The 15,014-nt window shown below is 37.0% G+C and overlaps 1 protein-coding gene across 48 annotated transcripts in view; it reads left to right on the forward strand.

Moving 5' to 3' along the window:
* The window catches only part of Nrxn1 (neurexin 1), a 1,121,547-nt gene that overhangs the window by 575,592 nt on the left and 530,941 nt on the right, over nt 1-15,014 (forward strand). For 25 of the 48 annotated variants that reach the window (XM_087216053.1, XM_087216056.1, XM_087216060.1 and 22 more), the window contains one exon: nt 9,069-9,242. In XM_087216053.1, the coding sequence (XP_087072179.1) occupies nt 9,069-9,242 (174 nt within the window). Of the gene's footprint in view, nt 1-9,068; nt 9,243-14,830; nt 14,858-15,014 lie in introns of all 48 variants that reach the window. The other 23 variants (XM_087216047.1, XM_087216049.1, XM_087216063.1 and 20 more) reach the window with 1 other exon arrangement.

Below are 15,014 nucleotides of genomic sequence, written 5' to 3' on the forward strand. Positions count from 1 at the left end.
CTAGGCTGGCACTGATATGGGGACAAAATAGGACAAACTTGAAAATATTTGTACCAGGTTTTTCACTTAAAGATAATTTGAAAATTTAAAGCCACGAGATGAAGTTAGCTTGGTATGAATTTATATGCCTGAACTCACACCCCATCTGCCACCATCACTGGCATAGAGTGGATTTAAAAGAAGATGGATTACCACATGCACCTCCATAGCAATTTCATTGTATTATTTCCCATTTAGCATGCCCACCAGGTTTTCCTCACAGTCTGTTGGCTAAACACACGAACAAAATCTGTCTTCCTGTTGTATATTTTAGAATGATACTTTTTAAAAAAAATCCTCCTTCTTTGGGCAATTTTATTTTAAAATTCCAGCTAGAAACAGAACTTCAAAACAGAAAGCATTCTCTATTCTGTCCATAGAATAATGAAAATATTAATTCTCAAAGGCTCCCTGTAGGAAAATCCTAAGGTTTGACTGAGCTCAAGCCTTATTAGTGCTCCCTACACCTCTCCCAAAGAGGTAGTAGTGTTAGGTTGGGTCAGGATCGCATCCAGGTTTCCAATCTAACTCTTTGGGGAGACATTGGAAAAAGAGCTGCCACATCTACAGATCAAATGTGTTGTCATATGAATTCTACCCACTCATCAGAATTTTGACATCTAATATTTACTCTTATGGATGCAAGTAAACTTTTTAATGAGATTGAGTAATCTCACTCAGATGAGTCTCTCATTGTTCTGTCAGTCTTTTAGCTTGCTAAGACTCCTGTTATTTCTGCTGTTTTTCTCCACTGGTCACAACTCTCCACAGTGTCATATATTTTGTAGTATTGGAGCTGTACAAAGTATCTGCTCGCTATTTGGAGTATGCAGTGTTTAAGCTGGTGTTGGTTAAATAAAAATGGTCATAGTTTCGGAAGACCTAGTCTTTCATTCAAATTCTGCTTTTTCCTGCTGTTACTGTTTGGAATTACAGTTTCTTCCTCTGTAGCATCTGTCTGATAATCTTTACACTCCTTGTAGGTCAGGAGGCAAAATTCAAAAATGGCTACATGTACAAGTGGTCGGTAAAATTTAAGGCATTATACCAATGCTAGTTATAGCTGCAATGCTAAAGGCAAAGCTGTCTTTTCTGGTACTGACCAGGGCAATGTCACTGAGGAGAAAGAAGTGTGGTCGAGAAAGACTGTAATTCTAAGCATCCTTGGTGGCTCAGAGACTGGATGGAATAAGACATCTGCAAACCAGTGGGAAATGCAGATGAGGATTATCAGACTCACTAGGGCAGAACATCAGGAGTCATACGGTGTTCTGTACCAAAGTAAATGCAAGCCTTTCATTGTGATGCCCACAAGGCAAAATAGTAGATGAGTCCGGAGAGAGAGTAGAGATGTCCACAGTGGAAACTGTGCCTGTGGAGGCTGCACGAGTATGGTCATATTTGTATATGAAGCAGTGCAGAGAATGACAAGGCAGCCAGAAACACAATCAGGCAGAAAGCCAGGATAGCCTCAAGTTGAATTTTCTACAGATTTGCACTATTTTAAATGTAGAAGACTCACAACCAGGCTTTTATTGCTGCACATTGATACCCTAGACTGTTTTTGTACTTCTGTCTCTATCTTTCTGCTTCTCTTTATAGATAAATTCAATATATATCAAAAATGCTATTGAATTACTCTATCAAATTATCAGAATGGAAAAAGATACCATTGCACTGCGGTCTCCTTGACTGGTAGATGGCTTCATTTCAGCATTCAAGGAAGAGATCAGCAGAAGAAAAATTCCTTTCCCCGGGATTCATTTTTTTCCTTATTTCCAGGTGAAGGGAACAAGGGCCAAGTAGGAATGCTGTACCCATGATATTTTCACTCTGTCCTAGTGCTTAAATGATTATTTATTTAATATGAACTAGCAATTATGTATACACAAGGAACTGGGAAAACTACTTGACAGAAAAGAGGCTTATATTTTATGAGGATTCAAATGTCATATTTACTCAAGACTGGAGGAAACAGGTATATATTACCAAAGTGTAATTTGAGTTCAGCCCCCCAAATTGAATAGGATTTTGAATTCAACATTAGATGAGGAAAGGAATTTTTGATGCAAGAAATATATACTGTAAATAATGATGGAGCAGTTTAAAAATTGAAATTAGAGAAATGATGATGACTACAATTTGACTAAAGGTGAGAATACAGAGAGAGAATGATGCAATCTCAACTCTGCCTAGCTGATATTAGTGGGGCAAAGATAGTTCAAAATTTAGCAAGGGATTTTGAGAGAGGATAGTTCAAAATTCTGAAGAGTGCTGAGCCCCAGATTTTATTGAGATGATAGGAGGAGGTCCTGAAGATGCTATAACACAATGGAAAGACCGATATGGTGTTGATATGGAGATTGGATAGAGGTGGGGCAAAGGTAATGGTTTATTGAATAAAAGGGAGGAGGTAGACAAGAAGGAGAAAAGAGAATGGAAAGGAGAGACAAGTGTCAGAAGTGTTGGCAAATTTAAGTCATCAGTCCCTGGCAATAGTTTGTGTAAGGTATAAGATACGGAACAGAGTTGAGAAATTATTGTCAGATTTCAATCTAGGAAGCAGGTGGTCTAGAAATGTGACTGCTGGGAACCAGGGAAGTCTAGGTGTTGTTTCTTAGTAGGTGAGACAATGATGGCTTGATTTTAGGCTAAACTTAGAATGCAGAGAAACCCTAAAAATAAGGGTTTATAAGTACTGTGTTTCTTAAAGAATCAAAGTTTGTTCTTTTATGACTAAGTTCTTCTTTTTTTTTTTTGGTACCGGGGATTGAACTTGGGACCTTGGACTTGTGAGGCAGGCGCTGGAACCACTGAGCTAAACCCCCGGCCATTTTGACTGAATTCTTTATGTCCCATGAAAGATTTTTTAAAATTGTAGAACACGTAATAAATCAAACTGGTGGCCATTAACCATGTCTTCAAAGAAGACTTTCTGAAATTAGCATTTATATCATAGAGATGTGTTAAAAACACAGATCTTATTCTGGGAACAAAATATCTACTTGAATTTCCCTATTGACCTCAATATTGAATATTTGGTATGCTCTGAACTTAGATATGATTTTGGACAGGGTTTGTTGTTCAATTCAGTGTGAGGTTTGTTATAAAGCTTTCATTTGTCTGTTCCTAAGAACAAATGTGTTAAAGAAATATGATCAACTTCACATGCTTTTTCTCTCAGTAATTTAATATAATTTATTTAAACAGTCACAAGAAAAAGAACTTAGGCTCTTTCTCTACAAAAAAATTAGTAAATAAATGTTTGTTCCCCAAGGGTTATAGATGATAAAACTTCTATCTAATAGACCCTACTGTTATAAAAAGATTTAGATTCAGTTTTCCTCTCATGAAAGCTTGGTCTTAGTGTATGTAGATTAGATCTAACTTACAGATGTTTCTGTATAGCTGTGCAATAAAAGATTAAAATTAAAAATAATGACACAATTTGGGGGCAGAAGTTGATGTTTCCTTGCAGCGAAGGCATCCTTACTGTATAATATGCTTGAAAATGAGGCTGGGGAGACAATGCTCATTGTGTCAGCCAGTTACAGTTTTGTAAGGTCCAACCCTCTCAGAGGGAAGCATCTAAAATTGGACTTTCTCCAATCCAGTGAGAGGAATATGACTTCATCTTTTCCCCTAAAATGCCACTTTTAAGAGTTTGTGTAGGCTATTGTATCTCTTCACGGTAGCCCACTCTACACTGTATGGTGTATTTTTATTTTTTCCACCTTTTTTTATTGGCCCTAAGCTGGCTCTTCAGAGCCCATTCTTCCCCCTTCCTTCTGTTTTCTTCCTCTCTTTAATAAATGTGAAACTTTGCCACCATTAAAAAGAAAGTGTTTGTGTAAAGTTTCCCTAGAGTCTTTGCTATCTAAATGTACAAAGTAGTTGTAGTTGTCCATTCCATGTATGCTTTTTAAAAAATTAAAATGAAAATGAGATGTTTAAGAGGCAGGAAAAAGTACATATGAATAAACAGGAAAGCTGAGTCAAAGAACTAATTATACCTTGACACTTGCATTCTGCTACTGTAAGGCAAGCTGGAAGCCTTTGCTCTAATTGCCTTATGCTCCCTGTTTTAAGAGAAAGAAAACCTTTTGTATCACTTACTCATCTGCTTTGGTCAGTGGCTCCCAAATTAAGTGTTCAAGCCTCAATCTCTGTTCCCTAAACCTTAGGTTCAAAACACTGGACTGGACCCCTTACAGCAACCCCATGTCAAATTCCACATGTTTAATGTCAGATGCAATTTCATCTAAATCTTTACTGCTTTAAATTCCCCAGTCTCACAGCCTTTTTGGCTTGTGTCCTCAGATCTCTCTCTCTCTTTCTCTCTCTTCTCTCTCTCTCTCTCTCTCTCTGCAGTAGTCATAAGTTGTATCATGTTTTATTGTTTTCCCCAAACTCTTCTCTTTGATTTCTTTCTTCCAATCTTATTTACATTATTTAATAAATAATTGAATTCTCTTCCAGTTCAGTCTGGCTTTTCATTCTCTTTCTTGAAGACCGTATTCCTTTTTTCTCCATAGTCTGTCTGTGCTGTTATGGTACTTACACTTAAATGTCACAAGAGACTATGTCTCCTATGCCGGGTCTTGCTCCTTCTTACAACCAGGAAAACCTTTCATTTGTCTGATTTTTCTAGAACTCATTTAGCTTGAACCTACAAATTGGTCCATGGGATTCATCGAACTTTTAAAAAATCTCTTAGTATCAAAGCAACCTTTCTGGTTTTGTTACCAGGTTTAATGGCTTTAAAATTAAGTATGTCAAAGAAGCCTATGGGCTACTGATAATACAGTGCAAGATTGCCAACAGACAAATGTGAATTTAATCAAATCAAATGAATGTCATGGAAGACTTGTAAGTTTGACATCTAGTCACTTCAGTTTTATTAGAAATACGGACAAACTGGACTTCTCATTCTTCTGTATTTATCAGTGCAGTTGACATACAAGGAGGTACACTGTGGACATGTTAACATTACCAAACATATGGACACAGCCATAGCATTGTCATCCACGAGCCAAGTACGTGCTGAGTAATGTTTTATGTATATTTCCTGTGATCCTAATGGCCTCACAAGTTCAGCATTGTTGACTTCATTTTACAGATGAAGAATGTGACTCCCAAAGTTAACATTCCTACACTGAGACAGCCAGTAAGTTGCAGGGCCAGAGTTTGTAGCCACATGAAACTAAAAAGCCTGCACACTATTCCCTACTCACTACTGCCCGATTTCTGGGGAATGCATTTGTGATATCATGTTCAATTAATTGCAGATAACTCTTTGAGAGGAAGACAGTGCATAGATTTATGCATAGATGTGCTAGACATGAAGTTCTCATTGAGATTTCAAAAAACTCATTCCCCAAATATTTGAGGTCCCCTACCTTATACATATTCTCTGCATCTTTTGCCAAAAATGCCTCAATTCCATCTTTTGCTTATTAGTGCTATCTATGGCCTACTTAAAAAGGGGCAATAGGCAAGCTTCAACAATACAGGAAACTTGGCTTTTAATGAATGTCCATGCAGGCTCTTGCTCACACACAGGGTCACTGTGCAGCATATCCACCTTCATTTGCAGAGGATTCACCTTTGAGGGCCCATTAACACTAATGAGTCATTTTCCTTCCATCACTCCAAGAATCAAAAGGAGAAGCTGCATTTTTGATGAGGTGGTAATGGCACACAGGGCTGAGACCACTTAAGAGTTTCCTTTGTTGTCTTCATGTGGCAACTCACCAAGGGACTTTAGACACTATCTGCTATATGAAGAGTTTATAAAAACCATACTAAGTGGTGGTGATAAGTGCTGCTTCCGTAATGAAAATGAAAATGAGTTCCCTACTTAAGAAGCCAAACTCATCCACTTTGGTATGCTTGTTGAGGTTTGCATCCTCAACATTGAATTGATATTTTCTGCTCTTTAGTAACACAAGGGAAAGATTACTACTTCTCTTTAATAACTTCTAAAAAGTTGTCAGACAAGTAGGTTGGCTAATAAGAAAACAGGAAATGGGGAGAAGAAGGAAGGAAATTCATTTCACAATTAGCACACTCTCCATGGGTTACCTTATCATTATCCTTTAGTTGTTGTAGTTTGGTTTTTTTATTGCTCTTAATCTGTCAAGTGGATGGCAATATTTATTGGGTTCCTGTTGTTTTTAGAGCTAAGCACTATGGAGAATGTGAAAACAAAGTCTCACTCTGTGTCCTCCAGGAAGTTGCAGTCAGAAAGAGGAAGACTGATAATCAAATATGTAGTATTTCATACATAACTTTTAGTACTAGGTTGTACATCTGAAAAGCCTGAAGCAGTGCTAAGAATTCTTTATTCAATTCCCACCTGCTCTCTACCATTATATTCATTGGCTGGGAACAGAGCTAAAAAAATTTTTAAACAAATTTAGTTAAACAAATGAACATATACCTGAGAGCATATACCTGAGTTGATATTTGACAAGTAAAAGTATAAATCTTAGCTGACATTCTCTAATGTGGGAAAAGGTAACTTTCTTACTTTTTTTTTTTTCTAAACTCACCTTGGTTTCTATTATGAACTCTGATTCTTTGAGTTAGTGTAACCTCAGGCAATTTTAGTTCTCTTCTTTCCCTGGAGTTAAGTGTAAATTACAAGCAGTAGCGGACAGAGGTTTCCACTGTTTTTGGAGAAGGGAGAAAGAGGGAGCATGGGAGTGGTTCTCAAATATTCTGTAGTCACAGTTTAGGTGTCCACTGAATTTCTACCCAGCCTTTTTGCTCTGTATGCATTACCACTTCAAGTAAGACTTTTTCTGCTATTTCTAGAGCATCTGGAAATTGTTCTATCGCTCCCTCACCATAGTGGAGGATACATAGTTTTATGAGGCTCTCTCTGCTCCCAGCAAGTCTAACTCTCACAAAACCAGTTCTCAAGAATCTCTGCCACCTCTGGTTCGCCGGAGGAAATACACACAGATGTACATCAGCCCCTCTACCTATTTTAAGTTTTGACACCACCAAAGCTTGGCTCTTAAATTAGAAAACTGTGCCCTCTTTTTGGCACTCATCATTGACGGCTGTGCTCCTCCAACTTGTCTTCTGTCTGCCCAAATGGGGTGCAGGGGAGCTTTACTCTCCTCATGTAAATGTCTACATGTTTTGTCTATTTTATTCCTAGAAGGGTCTAGACTTTTAGGACTTAAGACAGAAAGCTAATTTTATGTCTTTATGACTCATAAGCTTTCTCTGAGGCAAGTAAGACACAATGGCTTGAAGTTTCAATGAGAGGAAAGAGAAAAGAGAGAATGGAAATATGGAGGAAAAAATCAAATATCATTTCAAAACTAGTACCCAGACCAAAAACATGCTATCCTTTAAGGATGATGCTTAGTAGTCAATAAACCTTCATTTTATTTAAGAGATGGGGGACGTAACAACATCCACTACTTTCAGTAAAAATTGTAGAGAATCAATGACATCCTAGAATAATACAGTGTTGATTAGTAGGTTAAGGAAGCACATCCCAGTTTGTAATACTAAATGACCTTTATAAAGCCCTGTGACCATTCTGTCTATTTCAATATACTCACAGGTACAATTCAGAAGTTTCAGGTTTTTGGTTTGGTTCTACCTTGCTTACACGCAAAGAAGTTAGTTTCGTGAATGCTGGTAGAACAGATTTCTGGGTCAAAGGCCGAGGACTTAGCACTCACACCTGGAGAAATAGCATGCATATCAATTCCTTCTTTCTCATGCAGGCAACATGAGGGATCCAGGTGAACATGAGAAATGCAGGGGAAAAATGTGCCAAGTGACATAAAATTGTGTAGAATGGTTAATAGGTGAGAGTAAATTCAAATAATAATGAGAAGTTGAGAAAATATCTGACAAGAGTATGTCACAACAGCTTGTAGACAGGAGTAGTGTTTTATAGAATTTTGGGGTTACCCTCTGCACTAATTGTATACTAGAGTTTAGTAATTTCACCTACTTAATGCCATGGAGATACAGTGATAATCTGCAGTAGGAAAAGAGGCAGAATCAAGTGTGAATTGCAATTTTTTTAAAAGTGATGACACATAAGGCTGATAAATCCTGAACTTAGAGACCTAAAGATGACAGAGATAATCTGTTCCATTAGAACCTGCGAAGAAAGAGGAAAAAATAAATTGGTAACTAGTTAAAAAAATCTCAAGCCAACATGAAGAGTTGAAAGCGATGTTATTTAAAAAGGATATGCCTGAAGGACATAATCTTCAGGTATATATAGACTGTAATGGGAATGAGTTAGTGAAGAAGACATACAAACATACAAACAATGGGCTTACATGTCGTTTAGAGGGTAACTTTAGCCACTGGAGAGAACTTGAACCTCTGATTAACTGAAAGTCCCAGAGTTCTCTAAGCAGAAAGTAAATTTAGTAAGAGAGACTACTGATTGAATGTCTGCTACTATCTTCATATTTTCACTCTGATGATGCTTCCTGTGTGTTAACCCACTTCATCTTCATAGCTACCCTACAGGGTAGGATTTTTGATCCCATTTTGAAAATGAGACTACTAATACTATTCATCAGAGAAACTAAAGATAATTCAGTTGGTAAATAACTGGGTTTGGATTTCCATTTTCTTTCCTCCCTCCTTCCCTCCCTCCCTCCCTCTCTCCCTCCCTTCCTTCCTTCCTTCCTTTCAGCAATATCCCACTGTGCAGTTCAGGTGGGCTTTGAGCCCACTATGTAGCCCAGGCTGACCTCAAACTCTAGGCAATCCTCCTGGCTCAGCCTCCTGAGTGCTGGAATTCCAGCCATGCATCACCACGCCTGGCCAATTGATTTCCATTTTCTAGGAACTTCTTCTAGGGCTAATGTATTATTCAAACATTTCTATTTTTTTACACTTTAAGGAAAACATGATTTATAAATTTAGTTTTTTATTAATTTAATTAAAACTAAACCTCTCTTCTTTCTCTTCTACCATACTGTGTTTAAAGTGAATGACATGCTACTTTTGTGACATGGAGTTTGATCTTCCCACAGGTGACTTGTATATAGGAGGAGTGGCTAAAGAAACCTACAAATCCTTGCCAAAACTGGTCCACGCCAAGGAGGGCTTCCAAGGCTGCCTGGCATCCGTTGACCTAAATGGACGGCTCCCGGACCTCATCTCAGATGCTCTTTTCTGCAATGGACAGATTGAGAGGGGATGTGAAGGTACTGCGTCTTTGTCATCACACTCCACATGATTCTAATTCCACCTATGAAAAAGGATGAATCTCACTGCCCAGTAAAATTCTACTCATAGGTTGAATTCCCGCTTCAGGCCTAGAAATCCTTCTTAGTGCTTTATACTTTTCATCCCACAAATCTGAGCTGTTTGCAGGCCTACACTCATGCCTGATGTGATGTGGGAGTTGTATCTGTAGATCCCACTATTTTCTGCTTCTTTGCATCCTGCAGTCCACCTGATGTGTGTGTGTGTGTGTGTGTGTGTGTGTTTGTGTGTGTTAATCAGGTCTGTAGTGTGTACTTAATAGCATTACATAGATACCCCATTTAATGTAGAAAATATATTTATGTAGTAAGTATTAGCTAGCTTGGGCCCATTATTTAAAACCTGCAATCAATGAGATATAAAATGAAAATCAAAGTTCAGATACCCCTTTTTCAAATCATTATTTGATTTATGTGTACCTGGCAGCAAGTATGTATTCAGTATATTACCTGTTTTGGCAAAATAGATTTCATATGATACGCAAGGCTAATATTGTACACTTCAGAACTGCACTTAAGTGCCTTTTGTTCTTATATATGTTCTACCAGACCAAGATCTATAGAAGTATTTTTGATAGTTACTTTTATTTTAAATAATTTTCACTGCAACACCTCAGATTATTTGAGTCAATTCTCACTCCAAAAATGTAATTTAATCACATTACCATGAGTTCTGTGGCTCTGGATAAATTGTTGCTCTCCTTTTATGTTGAACAGTTTGGTCCATTTTGAAAAATTCTGATTCCTATGGAAATTTTATGTAGAAGAAAAAGAAACAAATGTGAATTCCTATCCCCCAGGAGATTATGAATCATTTCTTTTCAGCCAAAATATTGCTGTTATATTTAGCAGTTACCTAACTACATGGATATTTTTTATTTGAAAATACATTTTTTTCTCTCTCTGAAACATCTGTTTCTCTGAAAAGTTAGGTGAAATTCCAACTTTGTTGAAATAATATGAGTATATGCTTATTAATGGAAGGCTTTGTTGAATTCTTTTAATGATATTTCCATATTTAAACTCTCTTTCAAAACTTGATATAATACTTTCATAAAACAAGGAGAATTTGTTTTCTCCTACCAATTTATTAAATGAAACAAAATTATTAAGTGAATAAATTCCCTGTATTATATGGATATAAGAATGTAGGACATCATAACTTTAGTTCTCGGAAATGATCTTATTAGTTAGAATATATTGTTATCTATTTTTTAAGGAAAAGTTACTAAAAACTATTTTGGAAAATCTTTTTCAAAAGTAATGCTTTCCTCTTGGTGTTTTCTCACCTATAAGAAGTGATATAGGCAGACAGATATATTCAGCTAAATATCCACAATGTAGAAAGTAAGACACGAGCACACAGGGTCCTCACCACTGACCATGATGTTAGCGAGTGGATGGATGGGAAGGTAATGGGAGCAAGATGTATGTGTAGAGGTACTTGTGATAATGGCACTTACTATTGTTTCCCAACCTCATCTAGTAAGCAATTTCCTCATTATGATTTATCACATATCCCCTTGGGTAGCCTGAAACTACTGTCCAAAAGTTTGAACTCAATCAGTAGATTATGGCATTGATTCTTTTATTGCTTTATGTGTGAATTTTTAAATATCCGAGCTTTACTAATTCTACCTCTTTTCACCCCTTTTCCATTACTCCTAAAATATTATCCTATTCCTGCCTTTCTGCCCTGATACTTCTCTGATTAACATCGAGGTTAACAGCTCTTAATTTATGATTATTTCTACCTTGGAATTTTTCTAGGAATAAACTTAGATGTACCTGTCATAGGGCTAACTGATGAGATTCATATGTTGTGGGAATTAGTAGTTAAACAGTACATAGCTGATAAATTATCTCTCTAAAGATAGTTGTCTCAAGGAAGTTGAGACTAAATCACATTGGAGTCACTTAGCCTTCATATTAATAGAAATAGTGTGTGTTCGACATGACCAAGTAATATCTTGTTAAGATTTTCTGTCATTCCTATCCAATAAGACCCACAGATCTCTAAGCTCTTGGCCTGCAGAAGAGCCTTTGACCTTCTCTCAATAATCACTTGCTGCATTTTATTGCCAACTTATTTCAATGGGTAATAGTTGATTTTATTTATAAAATATATCTCGTCTAGGGAAGGGACCTTACCCTGTCAGAGCCTTTTTAGATTAGTATTTCTCAAATTTTAGCCTTTATCAGAATCACTTGAAGCGTTATTAATACCCAAATTACTGGCCAGGGATTTAGCTCAGTGGTTCTGGCGCCTGCCTTGAAAGTGCAGGATCCCGAGTTTGATCCCCAGTCCCCCCCAAAAAAACCCCCAAAAAACCACCCCAAATTACTGGATACACCACCAGGGCTTCTGACTCCATAGGTCTGAGATAAGGATTTAGAATTTATACATCTAGCAAGTGAAAGTGGTACTGATGTTATGTGCCCCAGGCTTTGACAATTACTGCCTTGGCTGACTTTCTCCTGCTAATATAACAGAAAAAAAGACCCTAATAACCATCCAATAAGCAGGCTCTCTAAAGTTAAGGTAACTTCTCTGGAAACAGTGACAATTTTCACCACCTCTTTATAGACCTGTAACATTGAGCCCTCGGCTACTTTATAAGTGTTAGAAATACTGTCCTATTCAATTATAACACCCACTGTTGCTTCCGCAATGGTGACCATAAGTTTGCATATGCTATCTTACTCCATCCTCAGAACACTGTAAATTAGGTATTATAGTACTGCCTTTACTCTAGATCAGTGCATTAAGCCTCAGAGAAGTAAAGAGATATTCCTAAGTTTACTTACCTAATAAATGGATCATATAAGTTTCCAATCCAAGTTTACCTTACTTGAAATCCCAGACATCTATGTCTCCTACTGTCCTGTTGGCTTTCACACATTATAGTTTTACCTCCATTTTCCTTTTCCTTTCAGACATATCCTTTTTAACAATCACTTAATAGATTGGCCTTTGGCTTGTTCCCAGTTTCAGTCAGAATAAAATAAAAGGAACATTATGTAACTAAGGGAGAAATTAATTTAAGACTCTGTCTTGTGCAAATGCCTGTCAGTGTTTAAGCATTGTTTTAGAAGGTGAGTACTTTGAAAAATGTGTCTTGTCAGGCATAGGCATGCATTCTCTTGTAATACCTGAATTCAGAAAGACTGTTGTGATAATGAAAACAATAATAAAAATAAAGCATGTCTTCATGCTCACGTAGAGGTTTGACAGGAACTCTGAGTTGTGACTCTACAACATGGGCAATTTCTAGGATTGCAGTTTTATTCTTTTTAGAGTTTAGCTTTGTTTAACAATGGCATTTTCTGATGATTTTTGAAAAACAAAAACAAAAACTGAGTTTTTATCAGTTTTTGCTCCTGCTCTCACCTTCTGTGTAGGTCAGGGAGCAAATGGCCATTGATAAGGCAGCTTCTTGCCCAGACCGGATACCCACCACCCCTCCCCACTCATCCCTGGAACAGATAGGTGAAGGAAGAGTATTTTGAGAGCTTTTGTTTCAAAATAATATGAATTATATTCAGTCGTTAGTGGTGCAAGACAAAGATCAGGAGACCACCTATCTCATATAGAGGTTCGAACAACAAAACCTTCCGTTCTTGTGGACCTGGGAGATTATTATTATTACTATTATGACTTTAAAAACCATTACTGTTTTTAACCATTATTATATGCCAATTATTATTATGCTATCAGTATTTATAACATAATGTTTTTAAATTTGTGAAGAGTCACATAGGTTAGACTAAATTCAGTAATTTCCTATGAAGTGTGGCTTTACCGAGAAAGTTGTCATAGAAATGTAACTTGTACGGTGCATGTTTAAAGCCATTTTCCAAAAACATCAGTTTATACAAATGCTAATTACAGATAAATCAGATTTATTTACTAAAACAGGTACCTCAAAGTCTGTCACTCTCAGCATTCAATTAGGTTGGTGTCTACTTTCATGTTTTCACAAAATCATAAAATTGTGTTTACTAGAAAATATCTTTCATTTACACTCTAAAGCTATTTAGGTGGACTATGTTCTTTTCTCACCCCTTTCTAAGTCCTTATTACTCAGATGGTGCTGTAATAATTATTCACAGGGCAGTTTATCAGAGCTGAGGGCCATTTTGAAGGTGTAGACAATAGAAGCAACACTTTAGATCCTTAAGTGGTGTAGACCCTGCTGGTAAGAGCAATGATGAATTCTCCACACTAAAAATCTTACAGAATATATGGTGAATTATATAGCAGTTTGTTTCTTCCATTCTTACTACTTTCACCCACTTAAATTTATACACACACACACACACACACACACACACGTAGTCTGGTGTCACCATAAAGTCCAGCTGTTGGCAGCGAATGGCTGGCATTACAGTTTTAAGCTTTAATTGAAAGAGAAAAATACAAGCTTTTGTTGATTTTTATTTTTAATAAAGGTCTCTCTTGAGGGAGACCTGGAACCCCGGAAAGCACTGACTTTTATAGAAAGAAAAGGAGACAGCCTGGGGGACGAACAGCAGTTTAATTCCTCTGGCACTATTCGACAATCACAAAGGGAAGAAGCAAGGCTTTTATACATGTAGGAAAGCAGCTTAGTTATTCTGGCCATCGTCTTTCTGATTTTAACCTCTGGTGACAAATGACTTTAAGCGACTCATAAAAGCTACAGGCGAATTCACAAGTCCCCTGTTTCCATTCACCAATCCCGTACATCAAAGAGCACACTGCAGCCCTCTTCTTATCAGATAGTATCAAGAGCAGGAGGACTTTAGCCAAAAATCAAACCCACCAGCCCACCATAAGCATCACAGATGTGCGTAGTAAGTCGTATAGCTCTTACCACCCGTAGAGTCATTGGGTCACGGTCCTCTGATCCCGGAAAATGGTAAATAAGAAAACTAGGAAAACCTGTTTTTCTCCTGTGAGACTTTTACAAGATCTCAAAGTTTTCTGGCATTCTTTTAACAAACGGACTTGTGGAATTTCACAGAAACGACTTATTTCTCTTAGTTAACAAACTTCTTGTGATCTATTCTTACAGCTAGATAGCTGAATTCTACCATTTCCCACAGCTTTAGAGCCAGAAACATAGAAAGGGATAATTGCTCTGCTAATGACCATAGTCTACACTGTATCTGCACAGGACAAATTGTGCTCCATGTTCCAAATAAGCAACACAGTCACTTGGTAAGGCATTCATATCTATCCGGAAGAGGAAAAATTACAAAGGCCATTTTAATTTTCCTTCATCACATGTCATTGGCTCAATTAATCATTATACTTGTATATATGCATATATACAGTAAAGTTCTAATAAATTACTGCTTTCTCATTTTTTGCTTCTCTTAAGATTTATGGCTGTTAGATTTAATTTGTTTGCTATTCATAGCATTTTCCCCCCTTTACAGCAGCATGCTTATTTGAATCTGAACGTTTTTCTGTGTTTGCCCCATTTCAGTATTGCTTACTAACATTTAATATATTTTGCTTTTTTTTTATTTTGCTGACAAAGTTGCATTGATGAAAGCTGACTTGCAAGGTAGATAGCCCTGTGTGTATAAAACAAGACTGAAACCCCATACTACACAGTGGAAACCCTAAAATAACATTTATTACATTTCTGCAGTAACTGTTATTTGGGTTTAGATTTCATTTTTATTTTTTTCACTTCTTGAACATCGTGCAAGAAATCTCAT

Source organism: Heterocephalus glaber, unplaced genomic scaffold (assembly GCF_053883595.1).
Source record: "Heterocephalus glaber isolate CG9 unplaced genomic scaffold, H.glaber_assembly_v1.0 deba00001457, whole genome shotgun sequence".
Lineage (NCBI taxonomy): Eukaryota > Metazoa > Chordata > Mammalia > Rodentia > Bathyergidae > Heterocephalus > Heterocephalus glaber.